This window comes from Culex quinquefasciatus, chromosome 2 (genome assembly GCF_015732765.1).
Source record: "Culex quinquefasciatus strain JHB chromosome 2, VPISU_Cqui_1.0_pri_paternal, whole genome shotgun sequence".
NCBI lineage: Eukaryota > Metazoa > Arthropoda > Insecta > Diptera > Culicidae > Culex > Culex quinquefasciatus.
The window spans coordinates 77,534,076-77,551,188 of NC_051862.1; the positions used below are offsets into that span (position 1 = coordinate 77,534,076).

General features: G+C 42.4%; 1 protein-coding gene across 5 annotated transcripts in view; it reads right to left on the minus strand.

Moving 5' to 3' along the window:
• Positions 1-465: 465 nt before the first annotated feature.
• Positions 466-17,113, minus strand: part of LOC6048248 (zinc finger protein 768) — a 68,577-nt gene continuing 51,929 nt past the window's right edge. For 2 of the 5 annotated variants that reach the window (XM_038254966.1, XM_038254965.1), the window contains 5 exons: positions 6,616-7,255; positions 5,712-6,534; positions 2,590-3,149; positions 2,416-2,520; positions 466-1,719 (listed from right to left, as the gene is read on the minus strand). In XM_038254966.1, coding sequence (XP_038110894.1) covers positions 1,159-1,719; positions 2,416-2,520; positions 2,590-3,149; positions 5,712-6,534; positions 6,616-7,071 — 2,505 coding nt within the window. In that variant the 5' untranslated portion in view covers positions 7,072-7,255 and the 3' untranslated portion in view covers positions 466-1,158. The remainder of the gene's footprint in view (positions 1,720-2,415; positions 2,521-2,589; positions 3,150-5,711; positions 6,535-6,615; positions 7,256-17,113) is intronic. The other 3 variants (XM_038254969.1, XM_038254968.1, XM_038254967.1) reach the window with 3 other exon arrangements.

Below are 17,113 nucleotides of genomic sequence, written 5' to 3' on the forward strand. Positions count from 1 at the left end.
AATTTACGTCAGATGCAATTTTACACTCGAAATGTTCTAATTAAAAAAAATCATCTGACCAGGGTAACAAAAGTACTGCCATCAGGGGTGACATTGGGTCTGGGGGGGTGAGATTTGGTCATATAAATTTCAACATTTTTGTATGACCCAATCTCACTTCACAGACCCAATGTAACCCCTGATGACGGTACAAAAAATAAAATCAAATTATTCGCTCTACAGCATTGCCTTGGCGTTCTCGATTGCGAGATTCCTACTTGAAACTAGGTGTTGATGCAATTGCAAACCTCTTTTTACACCTTAGCTTCCATCCACCCCGGGATTCGAACTGACGACCTTTGGATTGTGAGTCCAACGGCCTACCAGCGACTCCACCGAGGCAGGACCCAGCGAGACGACTCCTACACCTGGACTGAGCTAACGACCTAACCCTTTAGGTTAGACCGGGGCCAACATTTACATCCCCGTCCGACGGAAAGCGTCGTCAGACAAATCTCGTCTCGAAAAATGCCACCGGGACCGTCTGGGATCGAAACCAGGCCGACTGGGTGAGAGGCAACCACGCTTACCCCTACACCACGGTTCCCGGTAACCCCGGATGACGGTACAAGTAATTTTGAAATTCTAAGGAAAACCTTTAAATTTTGAAATTACAGAACAAAACAAAATTAATTTCAAGCAAGAATAAATCATAAATCATTTACCATCAACCAAGCGTCACCATTAAAACTTACATGTCGTAATGATTTAGTGGAGGCGCATGGTTAACCAACTTGAAAATTTAATCGCTTGACTCAAAATATCACCACATTTGTATGTCATCAAATGAATATCACAATTTACGTCTCCTTCCACGCTTCATGTCATCATATGCTTCAATCTTTCAATCGGAAGGTGAAAAATTTGCGCAAACTTCTTAGTACTGTAATTGCTCATCAGTATTTCTGTTGTATCATTCCCATATGGTTCGTTACTGGTTTATCATTAGCTTATAGAAACCGCAGTGTGTTTGAGATGCCTTTTTTCCCAAAAGATTCCAACCGTAACCACCTATTGATGGATCGCAATCAGTGCCGGTGGTCCGATGGACGTCGCTGGCTGAAGCGTTTGCGGCGCAGCCGGCTGAGCTGGCGGCATTTGCTGTCCCTCCAGCGGATGTCACTGGGCCACGACGGCTTGAGGCGCGGGCGCTGTTATGACCGCTGTGACCGACGGTGGAACTGCTGAGGTCACGCTGGGCTGCTGGGGATTCACCGCGGTAGTTCCCGGTGCGGTGGCCGCAATCGGCTGCGGAGGGGCAGGTGGTCCACCGTTGGCCGTCGGCTGTTGGTTTGCTGCTACGACGGCGGCCGCCGCACCCGTTATGAACGGTTGGTTGAAGGGCGGTCCGTAGCACTGGGGGAAGTACAGCTCGTGCTTGACTGGGCCGGCCATCCGCTGGATCAGATTGTTCTGCTTGTTGTCGATCAGGAAGTTCGGGGAGACTTTTTGCTCCAGGGCGCTGTTGTTGTTGTTGTTGTTGTTATGGTTATTGTTATTATTATTATTGTTGTTGTTGTTGTTGTTATTATTATTATTCAACGCCGCAGCCATTGTGGCCGATTTTCGAGATTTCGACGAATGCGGGTTCATGTGATTATCGATGTGCTTCTTGACTTCCTGTTCGGTGCCGAAACGGCGCCGGCAGTTGGGCATTGGGCAGCAGAACGGACGATCACCCTGGAAATAGCAAAAAAGTAGTTTTAGTGATGTGTCGTGCAGTAACCACGTGGTCCTCAATTTGTAATTGTATTGTTAAGTTGATAAGACCGATTCTGTCAGCAAATTTTGCATAAAGAAGGTATCCCAAACAAATCATCACAAAGCCAGAAATTGTGATTAATTGCATTCTCATCGAAAGTTCACCACAAGGCAATTTAAAAAAATGTTCATTTTGAACAAGATACGAATACGTAAGTCGCGCAAGGAACAATACACGGCCATCAATCAAAAAAGGGCCACCACAAGATCGAGAAACGTGAATTCCCACCTGCATTCAAATTAAAAAAAAAAAAATCATACCTGTGGTAGGATGAGAGTGCAAAATGCATGATGCGTGATATTTAAACCTCTGACATGAACTCGAGCACTAAAGAAATGGCGAGGAAATGCTCTGATTCAGAATTTATGATTAATTGTTTTTGATTTATTTAAAATTAAAATGAATCCATTATTTGGAATCCTGGATACACATTTGTGTGATAGATCTATTATATAACGGAACGGAAAACAGAAATCCATTTTTTGCAGGGAGAGGATATTTTTTCCTGTTCGGAAAAATCACGAAGTTGAACCAAAAAAAATAATGCTAGTGTTCCCTCTAGATTGTACTGTGGAATAATCATTGCCTTTCCTGAGGAGTAACAATTGTACAACTACCTGGTGCGTCCGCGTGTGCTGATCCAGGATGGCCTTCTGCCGGAAGTCCTTGCCACACTGGCCACATTTGTACGGCTTCTCGCCGGTATGGATGCGAATGTGCTGAAAAAAAAAATCACAAGCAATTTTAAAATGTTAAATTTCAAATTCAAAGTCTCTCCAAATCCCAACCTGGTTCAGTATCGTCCGCTGCCGGAAGAACCGCGGACAGTACGGACACCCGAACGGCTTCTCGTTGGTGTGGATGCGCAGGTGCTGGGTCAGGTGGGACTGCTGGCGGAACCGCTTGCCGCACTCCGGACACGGGTAGGGCCGCGACTCGATGTGGATGCAACCGTGCTGGAGCAGGGTGCTCTTCTGCTTGAACTCTTTCTGGCAGATCGGACAGCGCACGTACAGCGGCATGCCGGCGGACCGACCGTGCTGGATTACGTCCGGTAGCATGGTCTTGCCGTTGGCCGATGGCTTGTTGTTCAGGTAGGGCAGATTGTTGCCGAAGATCGAGTGGTTGACGCCGCCGCCCTTGGAGTCTTTGAAGTACGATGGGTACTGGAGGCCGCCCTCGGGCGAGAAGCAGGCTCGTGATTCGGGCGTTCCGCCCTGGGACGTGGCTTCGTCGCCGAACGTTTGCTCGTCCTTGGGCTGACCTTCCTGTTCCGGTGGGTAGGGGACGTCCTGGGGCCAGAGGGTGGCGTGTGGACCATTCTTAAAGATCAGGTGCGGAGAAACGTCTGTTTTTTTGGAGAAGAAATAGATTTCGTTAAGACTTGTGTGACGATTTGGGGTGGATCGGGTGGTTTGTTTCAATTTTGTATAGAAATTTTGATCAAAATTTTCCGAAACGTGTGTGGCCAATATGAGAGCAGTTTGATTTCTAAATTTCGAAAAATGAAAGGTCGAAAAGTGGAGAAACGGCACCCGAAATAAAAGAAGATTTAGGGAAAAATAGATAATGGGTCATTCCATATGATGTCTCACAAACTCGAAGTTAGTTGTCCCACCCATTTTTTCTGTTATTTTATGTTTTTAAGAAGTGATTCAAAATGTTTGTTTGAGATTTAAACTGTATTGTTGAAGTGATTTTGATTTACCGTGGTAGATTTACTTGCAATCTTTCGTTGGCGTCCGAAAATTTCTAACATAATTGTTTGTTCTAAGATCATATCAAAAGTTTTTTTTTAATACGTACCATATATAAGCTAAGATCATAACAAATTACCAGTCAAATGCATCCTAGAGCTTAAAAATCAGATTCCTGGTTATGGCCAATTCTCAGTTTCAATCGGAATCCGTTTGGCGAGCGAGGGAGGTTCTAAAAGTGGCCAGAATAGAAAGTTCTTTCTTCGTATTATATATGCATCTTCGAGGAAATTCATGTAGTTTGAGAAGTTGCAATACATATTCCGATTGAAATCGAGGGTTGACCATACCCAGGAACCTGTTCCTTAACTTTTTTTTACGGAAATGGCCGTATCTCAGCGGATTTTCAACGGATTTTTATGCTCCAGGCTACAATCGACTGGTGGTTAGTTATTCTTTAAGAGATCTCATCTCAGCCTACACACAAAAAAAATATTTCCGAATGTTACATCATTTATGATGTAACACTTTTGCACGTCATTAAACATTTAAATTTAAATGCAATTTGATGTAAATTTGCAACAAATTATACGTAAAAACATGATTTTACGTGTGATTCAACCGTTTACATCGAATCTCACGTTTACATCAACTGAGTTTACATGTAATTCACTTTTTCCGTGTCGAGTAAATTGACATATTTTTTTCTGTGTACCCTGAAGAAAGAAGCTTTTGGACTTGTTCGAGAAAATCCAGGGTATCTCCTTGATCAGTCCACATCTTAAAACTAGAAGCATCTGAATGGGGTAACTTTCCGCTACACAAAAAATGGAGGGTTGAAAATTTGAATGGTTGAATATTACTTCTGTTTTGAGTGATATTACTTTAAAAACATGTAAAAATGTGAACCTGATGAAAATTCATCTGAAAGTGATGAATATTTATCAATTCCTGATATGAAAAAAAATCTGTCCCCATTTCCTGATGAATATAACCATTATTGTTTTGCTGTGTATGTTATCAGCATTTGAATTTAACAAAATTTACTTTGTCTAACCCTTGGTCGAACCCCTTGTAAAAATTTACACGAGTCACAATAAATGTTCCAATAGTCAATCTAATGCAAATTGTACTAACAATTCTTGAAAAAAATACACTTGAGATCAAACGATTGAATTCTAGAGCTCAAAATATTGATACACAGTGCCCAAATTTATCAATTTATCAAAAAACTTTATTTCTTAAAATTGGATTTGTCATTAAAAGTTTCACGAAAATCATGAGTTGGTGGATAATGATGACCACCAATCATGTTTGATTAGTAAATTAATTTTATGACAAGTTTTAATTATTGTTTGGTATTCTTCTTGAAGTATCATTATCGGTTGACGAAAGTCAGTCGTATGAATTTGGTCAAAATTTGTTTGTCAAGATTATGTTGTCCAACCCCGGTATGTAAAGAACTCCATTATTATGTTTATTCCTGAATTTTAGAAAAATTCATGCACTCTAAATATATTCAACGCAAAATATAAGCTCAAAGGGACTTCCAAAACAAAATTTGATTAATTTTCCCAAAAAAAAAAAACTTTTAAACGTGAACGATGGTTAACTTGCATGTAAAAGCATGCACGTAACCTTGGTGAGAAATTGATTTAAAATAATAAATTTAACGTACAGTTTTTCTACAACATCAAAATAGTTAAATCTGTGGGAATCACACCCAGCACACACGAAACCAAATTTATTATTTTTGGTAAAGTAGATTTTTCATACGAATTTTCTACATTTTTTTATATGAAATATTACATGAAATTTTAGAAAACATTGAGACAAATATTTAGAAGCGCATTCTTTTGCTACAAATCTTCATAAAAATTTGTCAATTTTGTCTAAAAAGTAATTTTTGTTACACTCTAATGTCAATAACACAAGTCGAAATAATTTATGATTTTTTGTTTAAAGAAGTCTTGATTATATGAGAATAAATAACGAGACCAAACGTACAATGTGATATAACGACCGCAGAGGCGTGAGAACCCATATGGATGACCCAAAAAAGAAAAAGTATTTCAACCGATTTCGTTAGCTTTTCCAGCAAAGTAGTTTGGTTAGAAAACAAGAAAGATAAAAAGGGAAATAGAAAATAGAAGTAGATAGAAGGAGGAAAGAAAGAGGAGTTAGCAATAATCAATAATTATTCGATCGCTCGCCTTGGTGGGTGCGCACGTGCTGATTCAAAATGGCCTTTTGACGGAATTTTTTGCCACATTCCGGATACGGACAGCCGAACGGTTTATCACCTGAGTGAATTCGGATGTGCTGGTTAAGGATGGCCCGCTGCCGGAAGGCCCGCTGGCAGAACGGACACACGAAGGGTTTTTCGTTCGCGTGGATGCGCAAGTGTTGCGTCAGGTGGGACTGCTGGCGGAACCGTTTGCCGCACTCGACGGCGGGACAACCGTACGGCCGCGAGTCGGTGTGAATGCGTTCGTGCTGCAGCAGGGTGCTCTTCTGCTTGAAGTCCTTCCCGCAGGTCAGACACTTGAACAGTCGCAGGTCCGAGCCCTTGGAGCTTTTGTGGTGCGGTCCGTTCGGTCCGGCGGAACTCCCGTGGTGGACCTGGTTCCCGTGAAGTAAGTCCGGCATGGTGGCGTACTGTTCCAGCGGGTTACCTTGCTCCATGCCGGCGGGCATTCCCGACAGCACGCCGGACTTGTTCAGATAGTGGTGCAGCGGGGTGAATCCGGGCGGGGGTAACATTGCGCCTTGCGGACCGTGGTGGCGCTGGGCGTAGTAACTCAGTTCGGGTTGGGGTGGTTCTGGGAAGCACTGTTGCTGCTGCTGTTGTTGTTGGCCAGCGGGTTGAGGGGGACCTCCTTGAGCGGGTTGGTTTTGTTGAGCAGATTGGTTGGATTGTTGTTGTTGCTGTTGCTGGTGCGGGTGGTCATTGCTTTGCGGTGGAGAACCATTGGTTTGCATTTGTTGTGGTCCGTTTTGTTGCTGGTGGACGTTTTGCTGTTGCATGGTTTGAGCCTGAAGCAATTTTTAATAATTCAATCAAAAATGATAATGTATAAAAATATTATAAAAAATGTATCTTGAGAAGGAAGTTACCTTGATGATACCCTCCTCCATTTCCGTCGTAGAAGGATTGTTGTTGTTGTTGTTGTTATTGCTGTTGTTCCTTGGGTATGGACTTGTGGCAGGACTGTGCAGTTGGCCGTTGGCTTGTTCGCCCGGTTGCTGTCCGGGTCTACTCTCCTGGTTCGGAGGACTGTTGGGAGTTTGTTGCTGAGGTTGCGGAGCTTGTTGCTGTTGCTGCTGCTGGGCTAGTTGCTGCTGTTGCTGATGAGCTCCGTTATGGTTCGGTATGTGCTGCTGCTGCAACGCCGGATATACTTCTCCGCCACCACCTCCCCACTGCCCTCCGGCCATTCGCTCGGCAGCTTCCTGGGAGTCTTTGTACAGCACGTACGGAGTGTCCTGCGAGATGCAGTACATGATCTGTCGGGGCACCTTGAGGCCGGCCGCCAGACAGGCCGCGAACGAGGCGGAGAAATTGATGGCCATTTTGCAGAGTGTAACGAGATCTAGTTTGAAAATTCTACTAGAACGATCTCATGGCCGGGAGGGCGAGATTCTGAAGTGAGTCCTGAACACCGGCCGGGGGAAGCAAGCTACGAGCCACCAGTCGAGTCGATTTAGTGAGGGTTCATTTTCGACAAAGCTGCGACGACGGTTGGTTTCATCAAGTCTGCAAAAAAGAATGGACAGAAAACAAACAAAGCGCCATCAGTATCAGTGCAAAAATGTGCAATTCAACATTCCGGAAACAGCCCAAGTTTGCTATTGCAAGCGTCAAACAATGATAGCGGCCCCAAATTTCAACGGATGTATTCCCGCCCATATTTGGCGTGTTTTACATCACTCATATTGGATCAATACATGTCCTTCTCTGTGCCGCATGTCCCCTCTGTTATCAATTCGAACACTCGACGGCTCAGAATGATGCTCCTGTTCAAATATGCACTATCTACCGCTGGATTCTTTGGGATTTTGGTGTTATTATTTTTAGGTAATTCAATTTATGAGACTGATTTATTGACTTTTTCAAGAGATCAGTTCAGATCCATCGCTAGCAAATAATTTAAAATTATTTAGGATTTTTGATCAGCCCGGGAACATGTTGACAGCTCCCATACAATTTGAGCGTACCCCGTTTCGGGGCCCAGTGGGCCTAAGATGGCGGCCTTCGATATTATCTAGCCAAACTTTTGAAAAAGTTAAAATAAATATAGTTTTTGCCTTGTTTTGGTATAAACGACAAAATAAGCATTCTGGAATCATTTTCTTTAAAAACTTGTTTAGAGATACGCCACGTTCAAATATTAGTCTAGAACAGTTGAAGTGAGCGTGCCGCGAAAGCCGTCACGAAAAAAAGTTTCCTATGCAAATTTTGAGTTGCGTATTTGATGGGCGGACTCCGACGAGGCCCACTTGCCATCTGTCGGTGAATACGCGCAACTCACGAAAACTGTCATCTTAGGGTCCGGTTGTTTCTGATGGCTCCCGAGCAGCGATGCTATGAGGAGCACTAGAAAATTGCATTCGAAACGTAGTTGTCGCCCATCCTTTCAATCTTAATATATTGGATTTTTTTGTAAACAAAAAACTACTTTTCATTTTAAAATGAACTTTTAAATAAATAATAATAAGAAACAAAAAAGTTAAAATAACGAGCTTCCCAGAGACCACCAAGTCCTTTTATTGTGAGGGAATTTGGTACCTGAAAAAACATCCGGAGCCCACACGTGTCGAGAGGAAAGTGTCTCCCAGCCCAACTCCCCTCCTCCCCCCAAGCGGGACATGAACAAAAAGTTTTTTTTTGTTTTCGTTCAATATTATTTCAGGCCCGTGCGCCACCGCCAGGTATCCTCGCGTTATCGCCGTTGCATACATCATAATTTTTAATGATTCCCCCGACGACGATGTGCAACTTTGCTTGTCAACAGCATCGCAAAGCGTCGTGTGGAGTCGCGAGCGTTGTGTATGTGTGCGGTTTGGTGATGGTGGTAAAGTTTTGGGCATCTGAAGGGGACGGATACAGTTGGTTTGGTGTTTCCAAAGATCAGATAAGTTGGGGGTTTTATTTGCGTTATCAAATTGAGCTTAATAAAACATGATTCTATACATTTTAAAACACAAAAAAAATCAATGAAAAAGAAATTGGTTCAGTTGACAGAATTTATAATACATTGCATTGTTAGGAATCATTCTTTTGTCGAAAGTTTTTTATGTTGGATGCCAAACAATTATAATTGTGTAAAAAGCATTTGCCAACCATGTTTTCACAGAATAACATCAGTTCATTTTTACTGACAGTGTTTCGAAATCATATTTTTCAAAATAATCGCGTACGCAAACGAAAAATTGTTAAATCTTAACGTGGAGACTTCCAAAATTTTCATGGTTTTTAGTTCAAAGATATAAATTTTGCGTTGCTTTCAATATATGGACAAAATTCCTTCTACAAATTGTCTAGAATAGTGCCCTACACTTCACCATCCGATAGAAGCTCAGTGGATAAGGCGGGAATCGAACCCGCGTCTCATAGCATCATCGGGATCGGCAGCCGAAGCCGCTACCCCTGCGCCGGTTTCTCCTGTCTCGTCAGAGGCGCTGGAGCAGAAATCCCACGTTAGAGGAAGGCCATGCCCCGGGGGGCGTAGTGCCAATAGTTTAGTTTTTTAGTGCCCTACACAAGCTAATACTTTTTGGTAACGATTATCCTATTCCTTGTGAAGGTGGCTTCAGGAAGGCAACAACCTGCACATGCTTATTAATTTTGGTGCATAAATTCGTTACATTGATTTAAATACAGAGCATTTTAGAGTGATGATCAATTTTCTTCAAAAATTACCAACGGCTTAACCTTAACCATTTTCAGGGAAATTTTCATAAACCATTTTTTTGGTAATTGAAAGATGCAACATTTGGTACCCAAAAAGTATATGAACAATTCCGGAAATTTATTTTACTTGTATTTTTTTTATTAGGCTCAAACTTTTACAGGGCCTTGCAATCAAAACTTACTTTACAGATTTTTTGACAAGATATAGTCACGGAAAATTTGACTGCAGGGAAATATTTGCAGTTTTTTGATTTTTAAAAATAGTGACCATGAGTGACTACTTCTAAAAAAAAATTAAGGTTCAAAAAATTTCTATAAAATTGTCTAAGAAACATTGAAGATTGAACCTCTGGTAGCTGAGATACAGCGGCTTGAAGATAAAGAAAAGTCTCACCCAAAAACTAACTTAATCCACCCATGTGGTTGGAGCCTTCCTCACCTATAACCAACAATGGCTGATATGATGGAATTGTACAAAAATTTCATCTATTTTTTAGATCCGGAATACAAAAGTACATCAATATCACTTAAGTGGTCATACCTCGAGACAGTGTTGCCAGATCATCAATGTTTTGGACTCGTTGGAAATGTCTTTTGATAACCTAACAAACGATGGGTCGGATGGTGGATCCAGACATAATTTACATACATTTAAATGAGACCCAGCTTCAAAAAAGTACATCAATATAACTTAAGTGGGCATATCTCGAGACAGAGTTGCCAGATCTTCAATGTTTTGAACTCGTTGGAAAGGTTTTTTGATAACCTAACAAACGATGGGTCGGATGGTGGATCCAGACATAGTTTACATACATTTAAATGAGACCCAGCTTCAAAAAGTACATCAATATAACTTAAGTGGGCATATCTCGAGACAGAGTTGCCAGATCTTCAATGTTTTGAACTCGTTGGAAAGGTTTTTTGATAACCTAACAAACGATGGGTCGGATGGTGGATCCAGACATAGTTTACATACATTTAAATGAGACCCAGCTTCAAAAAAGTACATCAATATAACTTAAGTGGGCATATCTCGAGACAGAGTTGCCAGATCTTCAATGTTTTGAACTCGTTGGAAAGGTTTTTTGATAACCTAACAAACGATGGGTCGGATGGTGGATCCAGACATAGTTTACATACATTTAAATGAGACCCAGCTTCAAAAAAGTACATCAATATAACTTAAGTGGGCATATCTCGAGACAGAGTTGCCAGATCTTCAATGTTTTGAACTCGTTGGAAAGGTTTTTTGATAACCTAACCAACGATGGGTGGGATGGTGGATCCGGACATAGTTTACATACATTTAAATGAGATCCAGCTTCAAAAAAGTACATAAATGTAACTTAAGTGACCATATCTTGATGCAGGGTTGCCAGATCTTCAATGTTTTGAACTCGTTGGAAAGGTTTTTTGATAATCTAACCAACGATGGGTGGGATGGTGGATCCGGACATAGTTTACATACATTTAAATGAGATCCAGCTTCAAAAAAGTACATAAATGTCACTTAAGTGACCATATCTTGATGCAGGGTTGCCAGATCTTCAATGTTTTGAACTCGTTGGAAAGGTTTTTTGATAACCTAACCAACGATGGGTGGGATGGTGGATCCGGACATAGTTTACATACATTTAAATGAAATCCAGCTTCAAAAAAGTACATAAATGTCACTTAAGTGAACATATCTCGATACAGGGTTGCCAAATCTTCAATGTTTTGATCTCGTTGGAAAGGTTTTTTAATAACCTAACTAACGATGGGTGGGATGATGGATCCGGACATAGTTTACATACATTTAAGTGAGATCCGGATATGTGTGAAAACACATTTTTATACATAACTTTTGAACTACTTATCGAAACTTCAATCTGTATAAAACTCGATCTATGGGACCCTAAACCAAGTTGAATGCAATAGGTTCGGGTCAAATCGGTTCAGCCAGTGCCGAGAAACATGAGCTAGTTTGTTGGTCACATACATACACACACACACATACACACACACATACACACAGACATTTGTTCAGTTTTCGATTCTGATTCTGTATACATGAAGGTGGGTCAACGACGTTTAGCATAGCATAGCATTGGTGTCTACCCGTAGCTGCTACTTCGTTATTGACCAGGACCCCCAAACATTGCTCCGTGGACCACAGATGAAAAGTAGGAACCAATCATCACCCCTTCGCAATTTTCTAAGGTCCCTATCGTGCTGATCAATACCGACGCCGGCCACGACCAGTGGTAAGACACGGGGAAGTGGATGGGAATGTTAGCCGATACTTGAGTGATGGGACCGCCAAATCGACTGCGTCTCCGACAAAGTATCACATGAGTTTTGAGGGGTTAGTAAGATGGGTATGAGGTCAGGATTCACTGTGGTAGGTGATGCGACCATGAGCAATTTGTTTATCGGTTGAAATTTTAAAAATCTTAGGCAGCCGGCTGCGGAAAGATACCTATCTAGGGATTTAAATATAGTATTAATTCGACCGCGATTCTCCAGAAATTCTCCGTCGGCGTGCCTTCCGATCAACGGTGATATAGGAAGGGCTTCATTTAGTAAAATTATTTTATATCATAAGCCTTAAAACATATCCGTCGACGTGCCTTCCGATCCTCGATGATATGGAAAGGACTTAATCCAGCAATACGACTTGCTTGTCTCAAAAAACAAAAATCGGATCGTTTCTATCGAAAACTATATAAAGAGAACAAAAATAAAATTCATCGGCCAACGAACGCGCGATCAAAAAATAAATGAAAAAAGAAGAAGAATAAATCCAATCACCCCATCTAATCTAATCTAATCTAACACAAACGCAGCCAGTCCGATGAAAGCATGCTGGAAAGTCTTGTGATTAGATTACGCCCCAAGCACTTTTCTTGTCAATATTAATAATTGCAGTACATCCGAGAACACCCGAAAATGTATTACAAAAACTAAAGCGGCCAGCCCTACTGCGTTGTGTTTGCCGCAGAGAGGATTCTGAGAACGGATCACATTTCACAGAATCTACAGGGAAGGAAGGATGCGTGGACATACCGTACCAAACGCTCCGAATCAGTTAGGTGTGGTGTGTTAGTGTAAATTTGGCAGATAATTATATTTTTAGGAAGGAAGTGGAACTGGGTAAATGTTAATTAGGGAATGGGAAAGAAGGTGAGGAGTAGGAGGGTTATTTAATTTTTAGTATAATGTATAGTATAGAAGAATAAATCCAATCACCCCATGTACACAAATAGCGACACAAAAGAGACGGAAAATAACACGAAAAAACAGGACTACGCGTCCACACAGGCACCGCACTACTGATGCCATTATTTAATTATGCTGACCAATCACCCCATGCACTCGAACAGCGACACAAAAGAGACGGAAAATAACACGAAAAAACAGGACTGAGCGTCCACACAGGCACCGCACTACTGATGCCTTTATTTAATTATAATGACCAATCACCCCATGCACTCGAACAGCGACACAAAAGAGACGGAAAATAACACGAAAATACAGGACTGCGCGTCCACACAGGCACCGCACTACTGATGCCATTATTTATTTATGCTGACCAATCACCCCATGCACTCGAACAGCGACACAAAAGAGACGGAAAATAACACGAAAAAACAGGACTACGCGTCCACACAGGCACCGCACTACTGATGCCATTATTTAATTATAATGACCAATCACCCCATGCACTCGAACAGCGACACAAAAGAGACGGAAAATAACACGAAAAAAAAACAGGACTGCGCGTCCACACAGGCACCGCACTACTGATGCCATTATTTAATTATACTGACCAATCACCCCATGCACTCGAACAGCGACACAAAAGAGACGGAAAATAACACGAAAATACAGGACTGCGCGTCCACACAGGCACCGCACTACTGATGCCATTATTTATTTATGCTGACCAATCACCCCATGCACTCGAACAGCGACACAAAAGAGACGGAAAATAACACGAAAAAACAGGACTGCGCGTCCACACAGGCACCGCACTACTGATGCCATTATTTAATTATAATGACCAATCACCCCATGCACTCGAACAGCGACACAAAAGAGACGGAAAATAACACGAAAAAACAGGACTACGCGTCCACACAGGCACCGCACTACTGATGCCATTATTTAATTATAATGACCAATCACCCCATGCACTCGAACAGCGACACAAAAGAGACGGAAAATAACACGAAAAAACAGGACTACGCGTCCACACAGGCACCGCACTACTGATGCCATTATTTAATTATAATGACCAATCACCCCATGCACTCGAACAGCGACACAAAAGAGACGGAAAATAACACGAAAAAACAGGACTGAGCGTCCACACAGGCACCGCACTACTGATGCCATTATTTATTTATGCTGACCAATCACCCCATGCACTCGAACAGCGACACAAAAGAGACGGAAAATAACACGAAAAAACAGGACTGCGCGTCCACACAGGCACCGCACTACTGATGCCATTATTTAATTATAATGACCAATCACCCCATGCACTCGAACAGCGACACAAAAGAGACGGAAAATAACACGAAAAACAGGACTACGCGTCCACACAGGCACCGCACTACTGATGCCATTATTTAATTATAATGACCAATCACCCCATGCACTCGAACAGCGACACAAAAGAGACGGAAAATAACACGAAAAAACAGGACTACGCGTCCACACAGGCACCGCACTACTGATGCCATTATTTAATTATAATGACCAATCACCCCATGCACTCGAACAGCGACACAAAAGAGACGGAAAATAACACGAAAAAACAGGACTGAGCGTCCACACAGGCACCGCACTACTGATGCCTTTATTTAATTATAATGACCAATCACCCCATGCACTCGAACAGCGACACAAAAGAGACGGAAAATAACACGAAAAAAAAAACAGGACTGCGCGTCCACACAGGCACCGCACTACTGATGCCATTATTTAATTATACTGACCAATCACCCCATGCACTCGAACAGCGACACAAAAGAGACGGAAAATAACACGAAAAAACAGGACTGCGTGTCCACACAGGCACCGCACTACTGATGCCATTATTTAATTATAATGACCAATCACCCCATGCACTCGAACAGCGACACAAAAGAGACGGAAAATAACACGAAAAAACAGGACTGAGCGTCCACACAGGCACCGCACTACTGATGCCTTTATTTAATTATAATGACCAATCACCCCATGCACTCGAACAGCGACACAAAAGAGACGGAAAATAACACGAAAAAACAGGACTACGCGTCCACACAGGCACCGCACTACTGATGCCATTATTTAATTATAATGACCAATCACCCCATGCACTCGAACAGCGACACAAAAGAGACGGAAAATAACACGAAAAAACAGGACTACGCGTCCACACAGGCACCGCACTACTGATGCCATTATTTAATTATAATGACCAATCACCCCATGCACTCGAACAGCGACACAAAAGAGACGGAAAATAACACGAAAAACAGGACTACGCGTCCACACAGGCACCGCACTACTGATGCCATTATTTAATTATAATGACCAATCACCCCATGCACTCGAACAGCGACACAAAAGAGACGGAAAATAACACGAAAAAACAGGACTACGCGTCCACACAGGCACCGCACTACTGATGCCATTATTTAATTATAATGACCAATCACCCCATGCACTCGAACAGCGACACAAAAGAGACGGAAAATAACACGAAAAAACAGGACTGAGCGTCCACACAGGCACCGCACTACTGATGCCTTTATTTAATTATAATGACCAATCACCCCATGCACTCGAACAGCGACACAAAAGAGACGGAAAATAACACGAAAAAAAAAACAGGACTGCGCGTCCACACAGGCACCGCACTACTGATGCCATTATTTAATTATACTGACCAATCACCCCATGCACTCGAACAGCGACACAAAAGAGACGGAAAATAACACGAAAAAACAGGACTGCGTGTCCACACAGGCACCGCACTACTGATGCCATTATTTAATTATAATGACCAATCACCCCATGCACTCGAACAGCGACACAAAAGAGACGGAAAATAACACGAAAAACAGGACTGAGCGTCCACACAGGCACCGCACTACTGATGCCTTTATTTAATTATAATGACCAATCACCCCATGCACTCGAACAGCGACACAAAAGAGACGGAAAATAACACGAAAAACAGGACTACGCGTCCACACAGGCACCGCACTACTGATGCCATTATTTAATTATAATGACCAATCACCCCATGCACTCGAACAGCGACACAAAAGAGACGGAAAATAACACGAAAAACAGGACTACGCGTCCACACAGGCACCGCACTACTGATGCCATTATTTAATTATAATGACCAATCACCCCATGCACTCGAACAGCGACACAAAAGAGACGGAAAATAACACGAAAAAACAGGACTGCGCGTCCACACAGGCACCGCACTACTGATGCCATTATTTAATTATAATGACCAATCACCCCATGCACTCGAACAGCGACACAAAAGAGACGGAAAATAACACGAAAATACAGGACTGCGCGTCCACACAGGCACCGCACTACTGATGCCATTATTTATTTATGCTGACCAATCACCCCATGCACTCGAACAGCGACACAAAAGAGACGGAAAATAACACGAAAAAACAGGACTGCGCGTCCACACAGGCACCGCACTACTGATGCCATTATTTAATTATAATGACCAATCACCCCATGCACTCGAACAGCGACACAAAAGAGACGGAAAATAACACGAAAAAACAGGACTACGCGTCCACACAGGCACCGCACTACTGATGCCATTATTTAATTATGCTGACCAATCACCCCATGCACTCGAACAGCGACACAAAAGAGACGGAAAATAACACGAAAAAACAGGACTGAGCGTCCACACAGGCACCGCACTACTGATGCCTTTATTTAATTATAATGACCAATCACCCCATGCACTCGAACAGCGACACAAAAGAGACGGAAAATAACACGAAAAAACAGGACTACGCGTCCACACAGGCACCGCACTACTGATGCCATTATTTATTTATGCTGACCAATCACCCCATGCACTCGAACAGCGACACAAAAGAGACGGAAAATAACACGAAAAAACAGGACTGAGCGTCCACACAGGCACCGCACTACTGATGCCTTTATTTAATTATAATGACCAATCACCCCATGCACTCGAACAGCGACACAAAAGAGACGGAAAATAACACGAAAAAACAGGACTGCGTGTCCACACAGGCACCGCACTACTGATGCCATTATTTAATTATACTGACCAATCACCCCATGCACTCGAACAGCGACACAAAAGAGACGGAAAATAACACAAAAAAACAGGACTGCGCGTCCACACATGCACCGCACTACTGATGCCATTATTTAATTATACTGACCAATCACCCCATGCACTCGAACAGCGACACAAAAGAGACGGAAAATAACACGAAAAAACAGGACTGCGCGTCCACACAGGCACCGCACTACTGATCATGAAGGTTGGTCAACGACGTTTTTATACAAAGTTCATTTTTAGAGCAGGATTATAGCCTTACCTCAGTGAGGAAGGCAAAAAACTAATTTTTTTTAATGCCGATGCCTCTGCAACAAATGATCTGATTTTTTTTCGATAAAAATATCTTGAATCGAGACTAA